This window comes from Panthera tigris, chromosome D2 (genome assembly GCF_018350195.1).
Source record: "Panthera tigris isolate Pti1 chromosome D2, P.tigris_Pti1_mat1.1, whole genome shotgun sequence".
NCBI lineage: Eukaryota > Metazoa > Chordata > Mammalia > Carnivora > Felidae > Panthera > Panthera tigris.
In genome coordinates, this window is record NC_056670.1 from 59,698,047 (window position 1) to 59,717,918 (window position 19,872).

The 19,872-nt window shown below is 49.3% G+C and overlaps 1 protein-coding gene and 1 long non-coding RNA gene across 2 annotated transcripts; one reads left to right on the forward strand and one right to left on the reverse strand.

Moving 5' to 3' along the window:
• The first annotated feature begins 207 nt into the window (after positions 1-207).
• On the forward strand, positions 208-2,886 carry HPS6 (HPS6 biogenesis of lysosomal organelles complex 2 subunit 3). The gene has a single exon (XM_007080284.3). The coding sequence runs from the start codon at positions 380-382 to the stop codon at positions 2,786-2,788; it is 2,409 nt and encodes an 802-aa protein (XP_007080346.2). The 5' UTR covers positions 208-379; the 3' UTR covers positions 2,789-2,886.
• A 5,295-nt stretch (positions 2,887-8,181) lies between these two features.
• Positions 8,182-13,067, reverse strand: LOC122231780. The gene is made up of 4 exons (XR_006209015.1): positions 12,829-13,067; positions 8,985-9,138; positions 8,662-8,846; positions 8,182-8,464 (listed from the first exon to the last, which is right to left on the reverse strand). It is a non-coding gene; the product is annotated as an uncharacterized LOC122231780 (long non-coding RNA).
• Positions 13,068-19,872: the final 6,805 nt, after the last annotated feature.

Genomic DNA, 19,872 nt, shown 5'->3' on the forward strand with positions numbered 1-19,872 from the left:
TCTTGGCTTCTTGGGGCCTGGGGCATTGGGCCTACATCCCGACTCAACGAGCTTGCGTAGGGCTGACAAGGACGGACGCACTGAGACCCTTGGGTGCTCGGGAACCTCATTTCCCACCCCCCCGCCCCCCTCCCGCGAGACTCCCGTGGCTCCTCCCCTGGCGGGCGGGGTCGCGCCGCCGGGGCGTGAACGGGGCGGAGCCATGAGTTAGCCTGGTGGGGCGGTGTGGAGCCGCCTCTCAGGCCTGGCGTCGGCCCACCTCATCGACGGGGGACGGAAGTCTCAGCCCGGCTCTGTCTCCCCCGGGAACCCGGACCGAGCGCCGAGCCTCGCCCCACGGGGCGGCCAGGCCCGGGCGTGCTCCGGCACCGGCGGCACCATGAAGCGTATGGGGACTCTGCGCCAGCTTTCGGATCTCAGCCACTTCAGCGGCGCGGCCCGGCTCCGGGAGTTGCTGGCCGCGGACCCAGCCGTAAAAGTCCGCTGCAGCCCAGACGGCCGCCACCTGCTGCTCCTCCGATCCCCGGGGGCGCCGTGCCCACAGCTGCTGGTGGCGGTGCGTGGCTCCGACGCGGAGCTGGAGCGTGCCTGGCCCGCTGGCCACCCCTCACCGCTAGACGCCTTCTTCCTGCCGTGGCCGGCGCGACCGGCGCTGGTCCTGGTGTGGGAGAGTGGCCTAGCCGAGGTGTGGGGCGCCGGGGTGGGGCCTGGCTGGCGGCTGCTGAGGAGTACCGAGCTGTGTCCAGCCGGTGGAGCCTGTGTGGTGGCCGTGGCGGTGCTCCGAGGCCGCCTGGTGTGGTGCGAGGAGCGTCAGGCTGGCGCGGAGGGCCAGCTGGGACCGCCTGCTGCTTTCAGCCATTGCGTGTGCTTCCGAACCCTGGAGCCCAACGGAGAGGGCGGCACCAACCTGGGCCGCACACATGTCTTGCTGCACCACTGCCCCTCTTTTGGGCTGCTGGCCTCCCGCAAGGACCTCTTCCTGGTGCCCACTGCCACCACCTGGCCTGGTGTGGGTCATATTCTGCTCACTTGGAGCCCAGGCAAGGGCAAGGTGATGGTGGTTGCCCCATGTCTTGGCCTCTCCCACTGTAAGAGCCTGAATCCCGTACGAGGGGACACATGGGACTTCCGGACACTGCTCCGAGGCCTTCCTGGGCTGCTGTCCCCCATGAAGCCATTGACTGTACATACCTGGGCCCCAACTCCCCAGGGCCTGCTATTGCTTGACTTCAGGGGTACTGTGAGCCTGGTGCAGACCCATGGTGGTACCCGGACTGTAGGCACGCTGCAGGAGGCACCTGTAGGCCTGGCAGGGTCTGCAGCACTGGGAACATTTCATGGTACTCTGGCCTGTGTGCTGGGCTCCACGTTGGAACTGCTGGACATGGGCAGCGGGCAGCTGCTGGAGAGAAAGGTCCTAAGTACAGACCGAGTACATTTATTGGCACCCCCAGCCCCTGGCATGGAGGATGAGGAAGAGTTGGAGACCCGAGGGGGTCTTCGTTTGCTTTCAGCCTTGGGTTTGTTTCGAGTAGGCTGGGAAGCCCCACAGGGCCTTGAAGTGCCTTCAGCTGAAGACCTGGTGTTTGAGGAGGCCTGCGAGTACTACCAGCGGCGGAGTCTACGGGGTGCCCAGCTTACCCCAGAGGAACTGAAACACAACAGCACATTCCGGGCGCCTCAGGCCCTGGCCTCCATTCTCCAGGGACATGTGTCCCCATCTACACTAGTGACCACACTGAGGGCTGAGCTTCGAGATTACCGGGCCTTAGATCAGCTCAAAGCCCACCTGGTGGCTGGGGATGATGAGGAGGCTGGCTGGACTGAGCTGGCAGAGCACGAAGTGGCACGTTTGCTGAGGACCGAGTTGATGGGAGACCAGCTGGTCCAGCTCAACACTGTTTTCCAAGCCCTTCCTACAGCAGCCTGGGGTGCAGTCCTCAGGGCCCTGCAGCTCCAGCCAGATGGGAATGGCAGGCTGAGGTCCCATGCTCCCCCTGATGTGTGGAAGAAGGTACTGGGGGGTACTTCAGCTGGAAAGGAACCCCCCAATGGGATACTGCCCCTCTTTGAACTCCTGTGCCAGTGCCTCTGCCGGCTGGAGCCTCGATGGCTGCCACCCTTTGTGGAGTTGGCACAGCAGCAGGGTGGGCCGGGCTGGGGGGCAGGGGGCCCAGGGTTGCCCCTGTATCGCCGAGCCCTGGCAGTACTGGGTGAGGAGGAGACCAGGTCTGAGGCCCTGGAGCTGGAGCTGCTCTTGGGCAGTGGGCGGCCCAAAGCTGTGCTCCAAGCTGTGGGCCAGCTGGTGCAAAAGGAGCAGTGGCAGCGGGCCCTGGAGGCAGGCCTGGCCCTTGGCCCCTCCAGCCCCCTGCTTCGAAGCGAGATCTTCAAACTGCTGTTGGCCGAATTTGCCCGGCACCGCCGACTTGATGCTTATCTCCCCCACCTTCGCCGCCTGTGCCCACCAGACCTAACTCCAGCTGAGCTCCTGCTTCTAATACGGACACACCTCCCAGATGATTTGGAGCCCCCCACCCCATTCCCTAAGCCTGGAACAGAGCCCCCTCTCACTGTGGGGTTGCTCAGAGCCCTGCTGGAGCAGACTGGGGCTCAAGGACGGCCCTTGGGCCCGGTTCTAAGCCTGTATGAGGACATCCTATGCGACCCGGGCACTCCACCCCCCACCCCACCTCGGGGACCCATGACTACCCTCCAGACATCAGACCACCCAGTCTTGGAGGCCTGGGCACCATCTGGACAGGGCCTCTGTGTGACTGACACAGGCTAAAAATTATTTCTAGGACACCAGTCGGGAAGGTGCCTAGGAGTTGGCAGGGACCAGGGTGGGAGTTCTGCGTGCAATAATACTCTTCTCTTCTGGAACAATTAAAAAATATATACATAATATATATATGTATTAAATATTGTCTAAGCGTCTAAGACCCTTGGAATTTCCTAAGTGATAGGAGTCTTTTGTTATTCATTAGGAGCCTTTTTAGATCACACCTGCACATATGCTAATGAGGTAATTTAGGGTGGGGATACCCAGCCTAAGGATGGGACTGGTCACCTGAAAGACCCAAGTGATGAGAGGGTTGGCACTTTCAGCCCCATCCCCAACATCCTGGGAGGGGAGTGGGGCTAGAGATTGAAATCCATAAAAATCCTGAATGAGGAAATTTGGTAAAGCACATTAAGGTGCTGGGAGGGTGACTTACTCAGAGAGGACTTGGGAGCTGCACACACACATACTCCCACCCTGTACTTTGCCCTATGCATCTCTTCCATCTGGCTATTCCTAAGTTATATCCTTTGTGTTTTGGGGGGGTTTATTCTTTTTTTTTTTTTATGTTTATTTATTTTTGAGAGGCAGAGACAGAGCATGAGTGGGGGAAGGGCAGAGACAAAGGGAGACACAGAATCCAAAGCAGGCTCCAGGCTCTGAGCTGTTAGCACAGAGCCGGACATGGGGCTTGAACCCACGAAACGTGAGATCGTGACCTGAGCCAAAGTCAGATGCTTAACCAACTCAGCCATCCAGGCACCCCTGAGTTGTATCCTTTGTAATAAACTAGTAAACGTAATTAAAGTATTGCCCTGAATTCTGTGAGCCATTCTAGCAAATTGTCAAACCAATTTATAGCATGGAAAGTACCAGTGACTTGCAACTGGCATTTGAAGTGGGGGCAGTCTTATGGGACTAAGCCCTTAATCTGTGGGTTCTGTGCTAACTCCAGGTAGTTAGTGTCAGAATTGAATTGACATGTAGGACACCCAATTGGAGTCCACAGAGAATTTGTTGTTGGTGTTGGAAAACACTCTAGAAATATACACACGGTTTGTATGTTTTTGAATAACTGAGGGCTGTGGGTAATGGAGGGAGTGGTTGAATTGGAATTTGTTGGCTAAACTGGTCACTTCCATTAATGGAAGTAATTAACATTTATGAGTACTTAATATATGCCAGGCACTCTATTGGTCTTTAAAAAGCCCCTCATTTGGGGCATCTGGGTGACTCAGTCAGTTGAGCATCTGACTCTTGATTTTAGTACAGGTCATAGTCTCACAATTCCTGATATCGAGCCCCAGGTCAGGCTCTGCACTGACAGCATGAAGCCTGCTTGGGATTCTCTCTCTCCCTCTCTCTGCCCCTCCCCTGCTCACTTTCTCTCTCCCTCTTTCACTCTCTCTCTCAACATAAATAAACATTTTAAAAGTCCCTCATTTAATGCTTCTAATAACCTCATCAGAAAAGTACTAATAGTAACCCCATTTTACAAGTGAAGAAATAAAGGTTTAGAAAGATTACTTGACCAAGGTCAGTCAACTAGAAAGTAGCAACTCTAAGACTTGAATCACCTCACCATACAATCCAGTAGCTGCTACCTGCTTGGGCTTGAATGCACTTCTCATTTTTGGCTCAATGCTAGCTCTCTCACCTGTTGTGAGGACGGGGATCTGCAGAACTGTGCCCTTTCTTTCCCCAAGATTTCTGAAACCAAGTAGGAACTGTGATGGGCTCTGGGCCCATGCCTGTCTCTCCCAGGATTCCTGGAGCAGCCCCTGGTTGGGAGGAAGATTTGCCACAGACAACAGAGTTACCTGCAGAGCCCTTTGGCCTAGTAACAAGAGGCATTGAAGTGGGGTTGCTTGGAGGGCCCCGCATTGCTGCTGACTCCCTAAGCAGAGAAACAAGAGCATCTCCAGCACAGATATCTGTTATCTGGATTTAGTCAGTAAGACCACCTCCCTAGAGGTCTTTGCCCCAACCCCACTTGAACCCAAGTGACCTCTCAGCCTGGTTCTGGGCTTAGGGTAGGCCCCTGGGTGCTGGGTGCTTACTCACCATCATTCCTGGGCCCCCAGCCATCCCTTGTCCAAGGCTTGGGACCAAGGTAAGGACTGCCATCAGCTTTGTCCTCAGCTGAGACCTACAGCTTAAATTCTGCTCTTAGGCTCATATGGGATTAAGGACGGTTCCCCAGTCTCTCTGGGAAGGGGTCAGCCCCTCAGGCTTATCCAGGGCTACTGATACTCTTCAGCTTCATGGAGGTCCTGAGGTGACGCATCTGCATGGCCAAGTCCTGAGATGGCTCCTCAGCCTCATTAAAGCCTAGGAATAATACCTTTGCCTCATCCAAGGACTTGGATGGCCTTTGTCCTAACCCTCAAGCAAGGTTGTCTACCAACATCAGGACTCAAGCTACTGGCCCTTAAGCCACTGCTCTTCCCAGAGGCCCAGAACTGGGGACTGGTCATCCTTGGCCTCTACTTCAGCCCCTTCCTGCTTGGGAGGGGCTCCTCCTCCTCTTCTACGTTTTGAAGCTGGACCCATTCTGGATCCCCAGAGAGAAGCTGGAAATGGACAAAAGCGGGAATCTGTTTTGTATTCACAATCCTGCTGACTCATGGTTGTTTCTTCTCAGCTTAAGATTTGGCTTGGGTATCCATGCTCAGAGGAGAAGGAATTATACTTAGTAGGCCCCTGGGGGTATGGACAGAAAAAGGGGACCAGGTTTTTCATTGGAGTTGTATGACTCAAGGAAGTTCCTCAGGGCCGCCCACAAGAAGAGCCTTCAGGTAGGGAACTACCCAGCCTGGAAACTCCTAGGGGAAAAGTAGGCTTAGATGGAAAATTTCACCTGCTCTTACAGACTGGGCACTTATTTGCTGTTGTCTTTGTTTATGCCCTACCTCCAGTGTAGGAGGGGCAAGTGATCCCAAACCATGTGTCAGGACTTTGGAGAATAGCTTAGGAATGTAGATATCATCGTGTGGGTTCTGGTGGAGTGTGTGAGAAGGTCATCAGAGAGACAACCCAGTGTGGTCTTCCTGAGTAAGAGGACTCTGAATAGGTACATGGAGATCCCAAGTCTGAGGTCTTTGGTGGGTAGGGAGTGTTCTAGGGCCAGAGATAGAGAAGATCCCTGAACAGGATGTTGGGACCTGGGGAAATGGGAGATCTAAGAGTGAAGTCTTTGATCTTGGGCATCTAGGTAAAGAGGGTAGTTCTAGGGCTAAAGGTTTTGAGCAGTGGACAAGGTCCCAGGTCCATAGCCCCTAGACAGGAGGAGGCAGGAGGGCCTGAAGTCGCTGGGTAGGTGAGGGAGAGGACCCTAAACCAAGGGTAGGAGCATTTCCACAGGGATGCCTCACCTTTGGAGATCTCTGACATTCACTTGGCAGTAGCCCCTAGAAAGATTGAAGGTGAAGGTAAAGGTAGGCAAGACCAGAATGCAGTCTGGGCAAAGGAAAGAAAGCAAAGCCTCAGGCTCCTCTATCTGTTTACGTATGGGGACCAATCCCTTGTTCATCTCCCTACTGCCTACCCATATTCCCACCCCCAGCCCCATACCTCCCCTCCCTCACCAGGGGATCCACTGTTTGAACACAGACTACAGGTTCTATGCCACCAATGACGGACCACAGGACTAGAGCAACCGTCATCTTCTCCAGGCCACAAAAGCCAGAGACCAGAGCCCCACCCCTCCTTCTCCATGTGACCTGTAGGAAATTGGATCTCATGTCTAGGGTGAGCCAGTGTCCAAACCACTCCAGCTTTCCTCCCATATACTAGTCTAGCCCTAGGCCTGGTCCTGGCTACCTGTCACTGAGACTGTTAACAGTGGGTTCCAGGGGCACTTGGGTGGCTCACTTGGTTAAGCGTCCAACTCTTGGTTTCAGCTTAGGTCACAATCTTACTATTGGTGAGTTCAAGCCCTGAGTTGTTGGGCTCTGCACTGACAGCATGGAGCTTGCTTGGGATTCTACCTTTCCCTCTCTCTCCGCCTCTCTCTCTCTCTCTCAAAATAAATAAATAAACTTAAAATTAAAAAAAAAAAAAAACAACAGTGGGTTTCAAGGTGGTGTCCCTGTCTCCTCAAATCTAACCTTGCTTGTCCAGAGTACTATAACAAGCAAATCTAATCAAGCTCAATATTCGATGTAAAGGCCAAACACATCTCTTTCTTCACAACTGGCCCTGCCTCTCCTTCCAGCCTTCTCTCCAGTCATTTCCTCCTCCCACTCTCTGAAGAATATATTATGCTTTGAACTATTTGTAGTTCCTTGAACTCACCAAATTCCCCTTCACTCTGTCTCGTGCTTACCAAGTTTTTCACTCTCTTCTCTGCCTCGCCTCAACCCTTTAACATATGCTTCGAATGTCACCCCATCTCCTAAGACTTCTCTACTTACCCCTGATAGATTTAGTTGCACCTTCTCCTGTTCCCCCACAGTTCTTGGTACATACTTCTAAAACAGCATTTATCAAACTATCTTGTGATTTCCTAGTTATTTGTCTCCCTGATTAGTGTATAAGTTCCTAGAAGGCCAAGACCATGGTTATTTGTATTTTTGTATCCTCAGCATGCATCACAGTACCAGGGGCATAGTAACTTTGATCATAGATGCAGGAACTGACTGGTCCCTATGGCCTAGGGTGAGAAGGGATTAGTTTATAGGCTTTAGGGATTCTCTGACTTTCTTCCCTTCTTCCCATAGGCCAGACTCACTGTTTGGTTGACCCAGACCTGAAATTGATGGAAATAGGTCAGCTGGATCTGAAGGAAGAATAAGACTACCTGGGGCAATAGGGCCGTGTGGGGTGGGGGTGGGGGGAGTCACTGAACCAGGCTTATCTTGGGAGTTGGGGTGAAGGTGGAAGGAATGGATGTCACTGTACTACCCAGGGCCCCCTGATCCCTAAACCAAGAAAGGAAGGTAGTGGGAAAGCCTGGGTCAGTGAGGTTTTCAGGGAGGGATGGGTGGCAGGGACTAGTGGGGGTTGTAGGGTGAGGTTAAAAAAAAAAACAAAAAAAACCCCTGAGGATTAATTCCCACATTGAACATGGCCATCAGGGAACTTGTCCTTAGGAAATGTGCAGATGTACCAGAATTTGGTTCACAATTCTCTGCCTGGTCAGGAAAAGAGAGGGAGTCAGAGAATGAGAAGGGGGCAGCTCTGGACCCCCAGGTCCATAGGGAGCCCCCCCCCACCCCACCCCCACCACCCCCCCCACCTCCCCCACCCCGCCCCTCAAGCTGGAATGCCTGGCAGCTTTACTGCTCTGGAAAAAAGGGAAGAAAAGTCCTGAGTGGCCCCCTTATGCCTCTAGTCAAGTGTCTTCTTAGGCACAGGCTCCCCCTGGTGGTTACTCTTATCATCGCCATCTCCTCCTCATTACCTTCAAACATGCACACGCTTGCCCATTTATTGACTAAGGACTAAGGAAGCCTCTGGAGGTGGTAAATTAAGAAGGAGAAGGACGAGAAGATCAGGGTAGAATTCAGGGAGCAAAATCATGGAAGGAGAAAGGACTACCTTGGACTTGTAATAGGATAGTATCATTCAGAAGAGGTCCTGAGTTGCCAGAATGCTTCCTCGCTAGGACTGGAACACTGCCAGCCTGACCTGGATAATTTAGTCCAACTGGGGAGGAAGTTGAAGACACAGCAGAGTTTCCTGGGAAAGCACAGAAAGGTTATATTTTATATGAATTTGAAATATAGGAATAACATGTCAGGCCTTATTCAAAATCAATAGTTTTACTTTATGCACAAAACGTGAAATGGAGGTGAATCTCCCCAAATAAAAACTTTTTCAAGAATCACAATTTCATAGCTAATAGATGGTGTGAATTGCATACTGTGCTTACTTACACTGTTACCCCCATGGGTCCCCATTTCTGTCAGTAACAAAAATCCAGGTGGGGAAGGTGGCTGAATCAGGCCGTGAGATCATGGCTGAGTGGCCAGAGTCACTCACAAGTTGTAGGTAGAAGTCTTGGAACAGCTTTTCCTCTAATTGCCAGAGGGAAGGCCTGGGTCTGGCTCTGAAGTCTCTGCTTTGGAACAAGAACAAAGATAAGGAGAGACAGTCAGGAGATGAGCAAGAGGGTGGGACTGGAGGATGGGATTGGACCAGGAGACAGACAGATGTGAATGGGGAGAGAGGCCTGGGAGAGGCAGGGAAACGCACTTACTCTGGGGAGCAGAGGAAGCTCTCAGTGTGAATGGTGTGAGGATTGAGGAAGGGGCAGTTAGGGGCGTCTCTTGGAGCCTCTTGCCAGAATTATAACCAAAGTGTAGGGCCAGCAAGACAGCTGGTCTAGGTCTGATCTCTGAGTTTTCCATTATCTGGTAAATAAAGGAAAAAGGGAGGAGCCGGAATGAGCCAGGAAAGGGGAATGAGAGGGTGATCTTCTCCAATGAGGATGGCCCACCTCATCCTGCTCCCCACCCCCCAACTCAGCTGAAGGTTCTGGAGGAGCAGACTGCCCAGGGCTTTCATAAGTCTCAGGTCTTCAGGCTTCAGCAACCTGATTCCAAAGTGACATGAAGTGATCCCAAAGTCTCTATTATCTTTGGTTTGTAGTGAGGAAAAATGGGGAGAAGTGGACATTGCTTCCAGAAACAGCCCTATGCTGGCTCCGGGAGCAGCCTGGAGCCTTGAAATGAAAGGACAGGGTTTCCCCAGCAGAGGTGGACAGAGCCTTGATGCTGGGATTGGAAGGCTACAGTGGGGGGAAAGGAATGAAAGGCTGAGAGGAGTTAGAGGGGCAGACAGGATCCAGAGCCAGGTCAGTGTGCCGGCCTTGGCCCAGGACACTGACCTGGATGTAACTGAAATCATTGTCCAAAGGGGACCATTGTCCAAATCAAGTGACCACTCATCACTACCTAGATTGGCTCACTGTTCTCATGACCCCTTTAGGGATAGTGGAGGGTTAGTGTGGGATACAAAATTTATGAGGAGGGGCGCCTGGGTGGCTCAGTCGGTTGAGCGGCCGACTTCGGCTCAGGTCACGATCTCACGGTCCATGAGTTCGAGCCCCGCATCGGGCTCTGTGCTGAGAGCTCAGAGCCTGGAGCCTGTTTCAGATTCTGTGTCTCCCTCTCTCTGACCCTCCCCCATTCATGCTCTGTTTCTCTCTGTCTCAAAAATAAATAAAACTTAAAAAAAAATTTAACAATAAAAGTTTAAAAAAAAATAATGAGGAGCTTAGCAGAGGGAGAACGGATACATCAGTGACCCACTTTCCCCATCTATTATACTGATCAGGCCCTAGAGAGTTCCCCAGCAAGTAGGTCTCCCATGTAAATGTTGGGAAAGGGAAGGACATAAGGTGGCCTTTACAGGGTATAAGGGAAGGGCTGCTTCAGGAGAGGAGATGGAATGGCTCCAAAGTAGAAAGTTTGGAAGTGTATGGCCAAAAGGGATCAAACTAGAGGACACTCAGACAGCGTGGCAAACATGGGTTGGATTTCCTAGAATTTTGTGGCTTCTCCAATAAAAGTTTTTCCTTGCAGAATGCAGCACCTTCTCAGGTGACCCTAGATATTTCTGAGACCTAACTGAAGGTAGGAGTAGGCTCTTGATTCCATATTTGTTGTTCCTGTTAGTCTTGTCCATCATCCGCTTAATTATCAGCAGTCAGACCCTTAACTCAAACAGGGTTCCTGTGCTCGGCATGAGCGAAAGCCAAGAAGAGAATCTGTGGTCAATCCATTTCTTCTCCTGTGAACAGTATTTTGGAAGCAGAGCTCAAGGGGTCATGTGGGTGGGGACAGCCAAGGAGCCATCAAGATAGCAAAGGGAGAGCAACTCTCAGTCCTAAGTCTGCTCTGTCCTTCCCAGCTCTGTCCCCCAGCTTCTATTCTCCATCACCACCCTGTCAAGTCCTGGCCACCCCTTTCCGTTCCTCACCTATCTCACATCATTCCTCAGTCTCTCAAAGTCATGGATTTTAAGCTTGTGTATACTGATGGTCAAACCCACTGATTCCACCAGCGCCCTGAAATTCTTCAAAATTGAATGCAGTAAATCCTCTGTATAATAAACTCTGTTGATGTCCCAATATCCTCCAGCTGGGTATTCACAAATGGGGTGGTGGTACAACAGTAGGATCTGGAGCCGGGGGGGGGGGGTAGCCCATTCCACATCTGCCACAATGTCTGTGCCTCCTTGTCCACTATTTCTGGGATGCTACAGAGAAACTGTGGGTCCCCTAACGGTATTCCAAGTTTCTCTGATTCCAAATCCACGTGACTAATTCTAGGAAAGGGGGAATTAGGAGCTGACCCTACTAGGACCTCCTCAGAATGAGATCCCTTGTGCTTAGTGGCTCTTTTAAAAATCTTTCCCTAAGGGGGCTGTTCCTGCATGAGACTGAGGAAACAGAGGTGAGAATAACAATTGGGAGATGCTCAGTTTCAGCCATTTCAGAGATAAGGAGAAAACTGAGTGGTCGCCCTGGTCGATATCTTCAAGCCGACCTAAGAGGAGAGGAGACAGAGCCAGGCTGCTGGCTGCCCTTTCATTCTGTGGACCAGGGCTAGAGAAGTTCTCCAGGTTTCTGAAAGTTTCAAACCTTCCCCAGACTGGTAACTTGGTAGCATTGGGTCTCTTTCCCCACAGGATCAACCATACAACATTTAGAAGGAAGATGCCATGCAATTGTCTTTAGAGAGATGTTAACAGGGGAGGCAATGAGTGTGGTGCCCCACTCAGCGTCCGCTCTAGAGGCGTGAGAAGCCTGGAGAATGGGTAGACAGTCAGCAGGCTGAGGCTCTTCCAGCCTGTAGGAGGGAAGAAAGTGGGCATGAAGGATGAACAAGCCTTGCATGGCTCCTGGTTCAGGAAGAGAATCCTGAGAGAGAGAGAGAGAGAGAGAGAGAGAGAGAGAGAGAGAGAGAGAGAGAGAGAGAGAGAATGAATCTGAATTGTTAGGCCCTTGCAAGAAAAGAAAATACAGAGCTTAGAGAGCTACCTTAGGATTCAAAAAAGGACCCTTCTGGGGGCTTCACCCTGATGGCTTCCCTAGCATAGTGAAACAACTCTCAGTCCCACTTTATGATCATATGGGGGTTCATTTTCAAAAAAGTGTTTAACAATGATATTAGTTCATTAACATCTGGGAGCTAGCAGAAGACAAACGGGAGTGGGCAAAACTGGAACCAGGCACCCTGCTTGCCTCACTAGCCTTTGAGGCAGAAACTCCTCTGCCCTCCCCGCTCCAAATCCTGACATGAACTGGACACAATGCATTCATTCTGTTCTATAGAGAACAGCGGTCTGGATTCCGCTGATGCTGACCCTTCCCTGCCCACCAGCATTTGTACACCTGTTTCAATTTAAAGGCTCTGTGGGGACCAGGCTGGGAATTAAAGGTCTTTACTATCATAAAGGAGCTTCTTAAAGTAGAGACAGATTTCTCCTTTCAGAGAAATTAAATTGGAGGCACTTGCATTGTGTCGAACCCTGGTCCCCAAAAGATACATCTATTGAGAACCTCAGAATGTGATCTTATTTGGAATAAGTGTCCTTGCAGATGTAATTAAGGTAAGGATCTCAAAAGGAGATCATCCTAGGCCAGGATAGGCCCTAAATCCAAGAGGAAGTAGGCTCCTAAGACAGAAAAGGAGAAACCACAGAGATAGAGAAGGAGAAGCCTATGTGAAGACAAATGCGGAGATCAGAGTAATAGGTCTACAAGCCAAAGGACACCAAGGATTGTTCCCAGCCACCAGAAACTAGGAAAGAGGCATAGGACAGATTCTCCCTTAGAGCCTCCAGAACAAACCAACCCTGTGGACACCTTGATTTTGAACTTCTGGCCTCTAGAACTGTGAGAGAATAAATTCCTGTTGTTTTAAGCAACAAAGTTTACAGTTAATTTGTTACAGCAACTCTAGAAAGTTAATATACATCCAAAGGATGAGATCAGGTCTCTCTAAGGATGAGGTGTATAATTTGGGTGGAGGCTATCCTTTTTGTGTCAGAGTCATGACAGTAAGAAAGGGAGATAATTGCAGGAGACTCCTCACCAGGCTAAGGCTGAGGTCAAGCCTTAGGCCATGAACTTGACTTGCTGGCAGAGCTGCTCCCTGCACTTGCCCAAGGTGGTCTAATGCTGCTGCCCAGGATCTGAACTCTTAGTCCAACTGGTCCCTCTTCTTAGGAAGCTAAGAGACAAGGTCCCCATTGCTCTGCAGAACCTTCTTTGAAACTTTGGTTGCTAGGAGAGGAGCCAGGAACAACAAAGAGGACCCAGGCCTTGGTGTTGACCGTGGGAAAAGGACCTGGCTTTGACCTCCGCCCAGGAAGGCACTGCTCTGCCAGGCCAAGCTGAGGCCACAATCCTGGGGACTCCTTGATAACTTCCACCCTTCCCAGTGCGCAAACACACACACACACACACACACACACACACACACACACACACACACACAATGGGAGAGCATTTCACATGTCAAAGGACCTCCCTATCAGTCACTTCATCTCATGTCCCTAACATCTAAAGCCCACAGGACAGGGGTTATGGTGCCCACATTACAGATGAGAAAACTAAGCTGCAAACTGACAAGCTGGATCCCTGGATAATAAGCAAGAGCCAGGACTATAAAGGAGACGGGTCTGCAGGCTTTAGGCCAGTGCCCTTCCTCTTCCCCCAGGGATGTGGGTAACCCCTTTCAGCTCCAGGATAGGATCCCCCAGCCATGAGTGGAATGCCCTAGCAACAGAATTTTAACTTTGGACTTGGGGAAGAAGTCCCTAAGGTGTATGAACAAAAGACTAAGAGCATTGAGATATGTAAACCAAAACAGGTACATGTAAAATTACATCCCTCCATTTTAATTAGACCTGACCTTCAAGAGAGCCTGCCTGCCCACTCAGATTTGTGGCATTCCTCTACCCTTTCATGCACTCTGAACTGTTTGAAGTGTACCTGGAGATTCCCTGGAGTCTCCTTGTGGAGACTCACAGGGATTTAATCCTGCCTTCACCACCTATTGCCTGTGTGTGTAACCCTAAATAACTTTTATAACCTCTCTGAGCCTAAACTTCCTCAGTCACAAAATAGGAAAAGTAATGGTATCTGCCTTATAGGATAGTTTTGAGGATTAAAAGAGAGAATGAATATGGCAAAAACTACTGTAAATTGTAAATTCTATACATAGCACTTGGAAGGTACTCATAGTTAGGAAACTCAGGGATCTCTAAGGTCAGTTTCTCTAACTCTGTTTTACACAGAAGGAAACTGAGGCTTGGAGGTTAAGTGACTGAGAAAAGTTCACAAAGTACGGCAGAATTGTATCATACAAAGGGGTTAGGTTCTAAAGTCAATGTATTGGTCAAAAATTGAATATAGTTAAAACATGAACATTCCTTAAATCATCCATAAAGTAAAGCCAACCTCTCAATAAGTCCCCCTCAGCTAGTTTGGAACCAATTGCTGTTTCAAAGCTTAAGCACCAGATTTGGAATTTGGCTTGCTTTTAGGGTCCATATTGTGTGGAAAATGCTTGAATCGATGAACTCACACTTAGTATGATGCCATTTTCCTTCTCGCCCGGCCAGTTATTTAAAATGGAATGGCTCATGGGGTGCCTGGGTGGCTCAGTTGGTTGAGCATCCAACTTCAGTTCAGGTCATGATCTCACAGTTCATGAGTTCGTGAGTGTGAGCCCCTCATTGGGCTCACTGCTGTGAGGGCAGCACCCACTTTGGATCCTCTGTCCCCCTGTCTCTCTGCCCCTCCCCCACTTACGGGTTCTTTCAAAAATAAATGAAAACATTTTTAATTAATTAATTTAAAATAAAATGGAATGGCTCTCTGCTCAGTGCACATAGCTGTACTGGCCCTCAGTTAAAGCCCATGGTGCAGCTCCATTGTGGTTAAAGCAAGATTCAAACCTAATAGCTATGCCTCCCTCCCAAGCATTTGTTCTTCCAGCTAGGGTGTCCTGACTGTCACCAGCGTGGGCCTTCTTTTTCCTGAGTCTGCTTTGGGTCGCTCACCCACTCACAGCCATTCCCCAAACCCATCCCTCTCATTTTCAATCAGCTCAAACAAGGATTCCAGCACCAGCTTTTGATGCTCTGATAATCTAATATATAAAAAGAAATACATAGTTGGTCTTTGTCCCCATTTCTGGCACAGAGCTCCTAAAACTCTTGGAATTTCCTAAGTGATAAAGAGCAGTAAATGTGTCTTGAGATTCATAACAAACCTCTTTCAACTACACCTGAGTTTATGTTAATGCGGTGACTTCTGGAAAGTACCTAAGGCTGAGGGCTGGTTGCCAGGGGAACCAGCCAAGTGACTGGAGGTTGGCACTTTCGGTCCCCCCCCCCACCTCCCCCCCCACCACCACCACCACCACCACTAGGGGAGGATGAGGAACTGGAGGTTGAATCAGTCACCAATGGCCAATGATTTAATCAATCACACCTCAGTAATGAAGCCTCCATTACTTTTAGTTTGGTGAACTGGAATGCATCTTTGTGCCAGGAAGGTGATGTACTCCAAACTCCACAGGGACAGAGTTCTTGTGTTCCAGACTATTCTGGACTTTGCCCTATGTATCTCTTTATCTGGCTGTTCATTCATATCTTTTAATATCCTTTGCAATAAACTGGTAATCTAGTAAGTAAACTGGTTTCCTGTGTGCCACTCTAGCAAATTAGTCAAACTGGAGAGAGGATCATGGGAATATCCAATTTATATTTAGTCTTCTAGGTATTAGAAAAAAAAAAAAAAGGAGGGGAGGGGCTGGCTGGCTCAGTCCACAGAGCATACAACTCTTGATCTCAGGGTTATGAGTTCAAGTCCCATGCTGGGTGAAGAGCTTATTTTAAGATAAAATAAAATACATTAAGTATAGCCAGTCCATCAGAAGCACAGGTTAACAACCTAGACTTTTGCCTGGTGTCTGAAGTGGGGGGGCAGTCTTGTGGGACCAAACCCTTAATCTGTGGGATCTGATACTATCTTCAGCGAGATGGCATCGGAATTGAGTTGAACTGTAGGACACCCAGCTGGTGTCATAGAATTGCTTGGTGGGGTTGAAAAACGAACAAAACAAAACAAAACAAAACAAAATAAAACAAAAAAAACACTTAATGAAGATGACCATGGAGGGCAATCTAATGTTGATCCCCCAGCAAGGACCTGAAGTCTTGGGGCGACAGGATGATAGCACACCACTAGAACTCCTCAACCCTCCTAGTTCCACTGCAGGCTGCCTCCACTTTGCCTAGTAGGTTGGATTGGACTTTTCTGATGAGATCCCATCCATAGAAAGTGTTTATATCCATGTCCTAGGAGGTAAAAGGAGTAAGATCAGGATACCAAGAATAAGGAGAAGTTTGAGGGAAAGCGTTTCCCTGACCAAAAATGATCCCTAGGGAAAAGGGACAGAGAAATGAGATTGGATGGGCTGGGGTCTTACATCTGTGACTGTGATGCCTGGAATCTGAGTGTGATGAGGCTCTCCAGGAGGCTGGGATTCTGGAATGGGGATGGGATCTGAGTCTGGGACACCAAGGGAAACTCCCAGGGGTGGAGGGAGAGGGAGAGTTGAGTCTGGAGGATGGACTTGGGGAGGAAGGAAGGTTTTACATGTTGTTTCTGAAGGAGTAGCCACCGTAGGAAATGACCTCATGCAGCTGCCTATTGCTTATGAAGCTGCAGATGTTCTAGCCCCTGGGGAGATAAGGCAGGAGGACAAGGGGAAAAGAACTCAAGGCCAGGTCATAATGCCGAGAGGTTCAGAGAATCAGGAGAGGAGAATGGGGTAGAAGATAGGTGGAGGTGAGGGAGTTAGGAGGGGAAGGGAGGAGATGGGGAGTCAGGGATGAAGGAAAATGGAAAAGGGTCACAGGCAAATGAGAAGAACCAGGGTATGGGCAGGAGTTGGGTTTGGGGAGCTCTGGGTAATGAAAGTGGGTGGTTCTTGGAGGAATGAGGCCCAGATAGTCAAAGTGAGGAGCAAATTGCACAAGGTATGGCAGAGTCACGGGTTAGGATGGGATCTCTCTGAGGAGACCAGAGGTGGCTTCTGGCCTCAGGGACCAGCTTTTGGATAGGAGAGGTGGACACTGGGTAAGGGAAGGGCAACAAGCAAAAGGAGTATGGTCATGGCCACCAGGAAGCAGGCAGACAGGTGGTGCTGGGAACTGGACTGATAGAACAAACAGCCCTGCAGAACTCACAGAGCAGCCAGACAAGCTGAAATCAGATAGGAAGAGCACCAGACTGGAGATGAAGGCAAATGCCAGGCCCAGTTATGTAGCCAGCCTCAGATTTCAAGACCTGGGAGAAAGATAGGAGGGAATGTGGTCTGAGCCTTCAGCCAGACATCTGGGTAGCTCCTCATAGTCCTACATCCTGTGTGTGCAGGGCAGGGAAGGGCGGTGGCAGGGGAGGCCTCTGGAGGCCAGAGCTCCCTTTATCTTCCTGTAGATGTCCCACTGGCTGTCCTTGTTTTTTATGCTGTCAGCAAGTTTAGGTCTAGGTGGGGGAGGAGGCAGAGTGATGAGGCAGAATGGACCCAATTAGCCAGCACCTGTTGAAGAAAGAGGGGACAGTCTGCCCAGTGCTCCTTCCTTACACCATCCAGAAAGCATCCTAATGCCCTGACATGGGATAGTGGGGTGCTCCAGAACCCTGCTGCTTTGTTGCTAGACTATCCAATGTAATTCACAATTTCCTAGTTCCCAACTCTACTATCCTCTACTCCAGTCCTCCCACATGTCCCATTTCAGGGTCCCATCCATTTCCACTTCTGTGGGCCTCGAAGCATCCTCTAGGGCAACCTCCTGGCAATGAGCTAGCTGGGAGAGGGAAAGTGGAGGGACTATGTCTGATCTGACGGGTGATGGGGACAGAGAAGTCCTAGCCACTACCCACCCTCCCCACCCCCAATCTCCCAGACTTCTGGGCATATCAAATGGCTCATCTTTATTGAAAGCTTACTGTGTACCAGGCATTTTCTAGACTCTCTTGTCAATTCATCCCCCTAACAATCCTCTAAGAGGTGCTGTTATGATGCCCATTTTAGACATGAGGAAACAGGCTCCAAGAGGTTAAATAACTTGTTCAGTTTGGTTACCTATAAGTGGATGGGCAAGGATCCAAAACAGCGGCAACTATAGCAAAAGCCCATGCTCTGAACCACTGCGGTGTGTTCACTCCAAGGATCCCTGTTTTACTTCCTGACATCTGTGTCCTCTCAGTTCCTCCAAACCTCAACAGTTGCCTTCCATCCTTCCCACTCATCACTCCCCATATTTAGTGAGCAGCCACACTGTATCTATTCTCCTCCTTCTTGACCCAGTCCTACCACAGGTGCCCTAATTCAGCTCTAATCAGGTCTTTGTTACTTCCCACCAGGAGTCTGTCTCTTTTGTGGTTAGTGTTGTTAGAAAGGTAGCATGAGTACATTCAAGGAAATTTGAAAATAGCAAAGAGAAGAAAAATTCAGTTAGAATCCAATCATCTTGGGGTGCCTGGGTATCTCAGTCAGTTAAGTGTCTAACTCTTGATTTTGGCTTAGGTCATGATCTCCCGGTTCATGTGGGGAGCCTGGGTGGCTGACAACACAGAACCTGCTTGGGATTCTCTCTCTCCCCCTCTACTGCTTGTGCTCTCTCTCTCTCTCTCAAAATAAATAAACATTAAAAAATATATTTTTTTAATAAAGAATCCAATCATCTTATTACGACCATTGTACATTCTTCCCATGTGTTTTTCCAAGGCATAGGCCTTTTTACATAATTATAGCCACTAGTTTTTATCCTACTTTTTCAGTTAACATTTATCATAAGTGGTTTTTTTTTTTTCACATTCTTTTAACCTCTTGGTAAACATAATTCTGATGGCTGTGTCGCATTCCACTATTAGGATGTCTGAGTTAACCAAGCCATTCTCCTACCCATCACTGTCTGAAGTTTCCCAATTTTCTGTATTACAAGTGATGCTGTGGTTCCCAGAAATGGAACTAATGGGTCAAATGATGTGCACATTAACACAAGTTGCTTTTCTGAGAGATTAGCTCACTCAAAGTGTATGATATTCTAGTCTCTTCACATCTTTCCCAGCATTAAGACTGTTGAACATCTCTGCTTCTTCCGTATGATCCCATTTATGTATTTTAAAAACAGGCAAAACCAGTCATGGGGTTAACAATCAATACAGTGGTTACCCTTGGAAGAGAAGGGTCATGAGGAAGACTTCTGGGGCGTTGGTAATGTTCTACTTCTCGCTGTCAGCGCTGGTTACAGAGTGTGTGCAGTTTGAGAAGATTGTCAAATTGTACATGTATGATATGTGTACTTTTCTGTATGTTATACTTCAATACAAAGTTTACCAAGCACACCAAAAACACAAGCGACAGTAAACAAAAAATGATCATTTGGATTTCATCAAGGTATACAACCTGTGCTTCAAAAGACACCCTCAAAAAAGCGAGGGGCACCTGGGTGGCTCAGCCTGTTGAGCATGACTTCAGCTCAGATCAGGATCTTGCAGTTCATGAGTTTGAGCCCTGTGTCTGGCTGTCTGCTGTCAGCCTGTCGGCGCAGAGCCTGCTTCTGATCCTCTGTCCCCCTCTGTCTGCCGTCCCCCACGCTTGTGCTCTCCCAAAAATAAAGAAAAATATTGAGAAAAAAAAAAGTGAAAAGACAACCCCCAGAATGGGAGAAAATATTTGTAAATCATATATCTTGAAAAAGACTTGTGTCCAGACTATATAAAGAACTCTTAAAACTCAATAATAGAAAAACAACTCAATTAACAATGGGCAAAAGGTATGAATAGATATTTCTCCAAAGAAGATGTACCTATGGCTAGCAAGAATGACAAGATAGATGCATCATCAGTCACCCAGGGAAATGCAAATCAAAAGTACAGTAAGATACCACTGAGCACACTCCAGGATGGCTATAATTAAAAAGACAAAATTAACAAGTGTTGAGGAGAATATAGAGAAATTTGAGCTTTCATACATTGCTGATGGGAATGTAAAATGGCACAGCCACTTCGGAAAGCAATCTGGCAGGTACTCAAAGGTTAAACATACACTTAC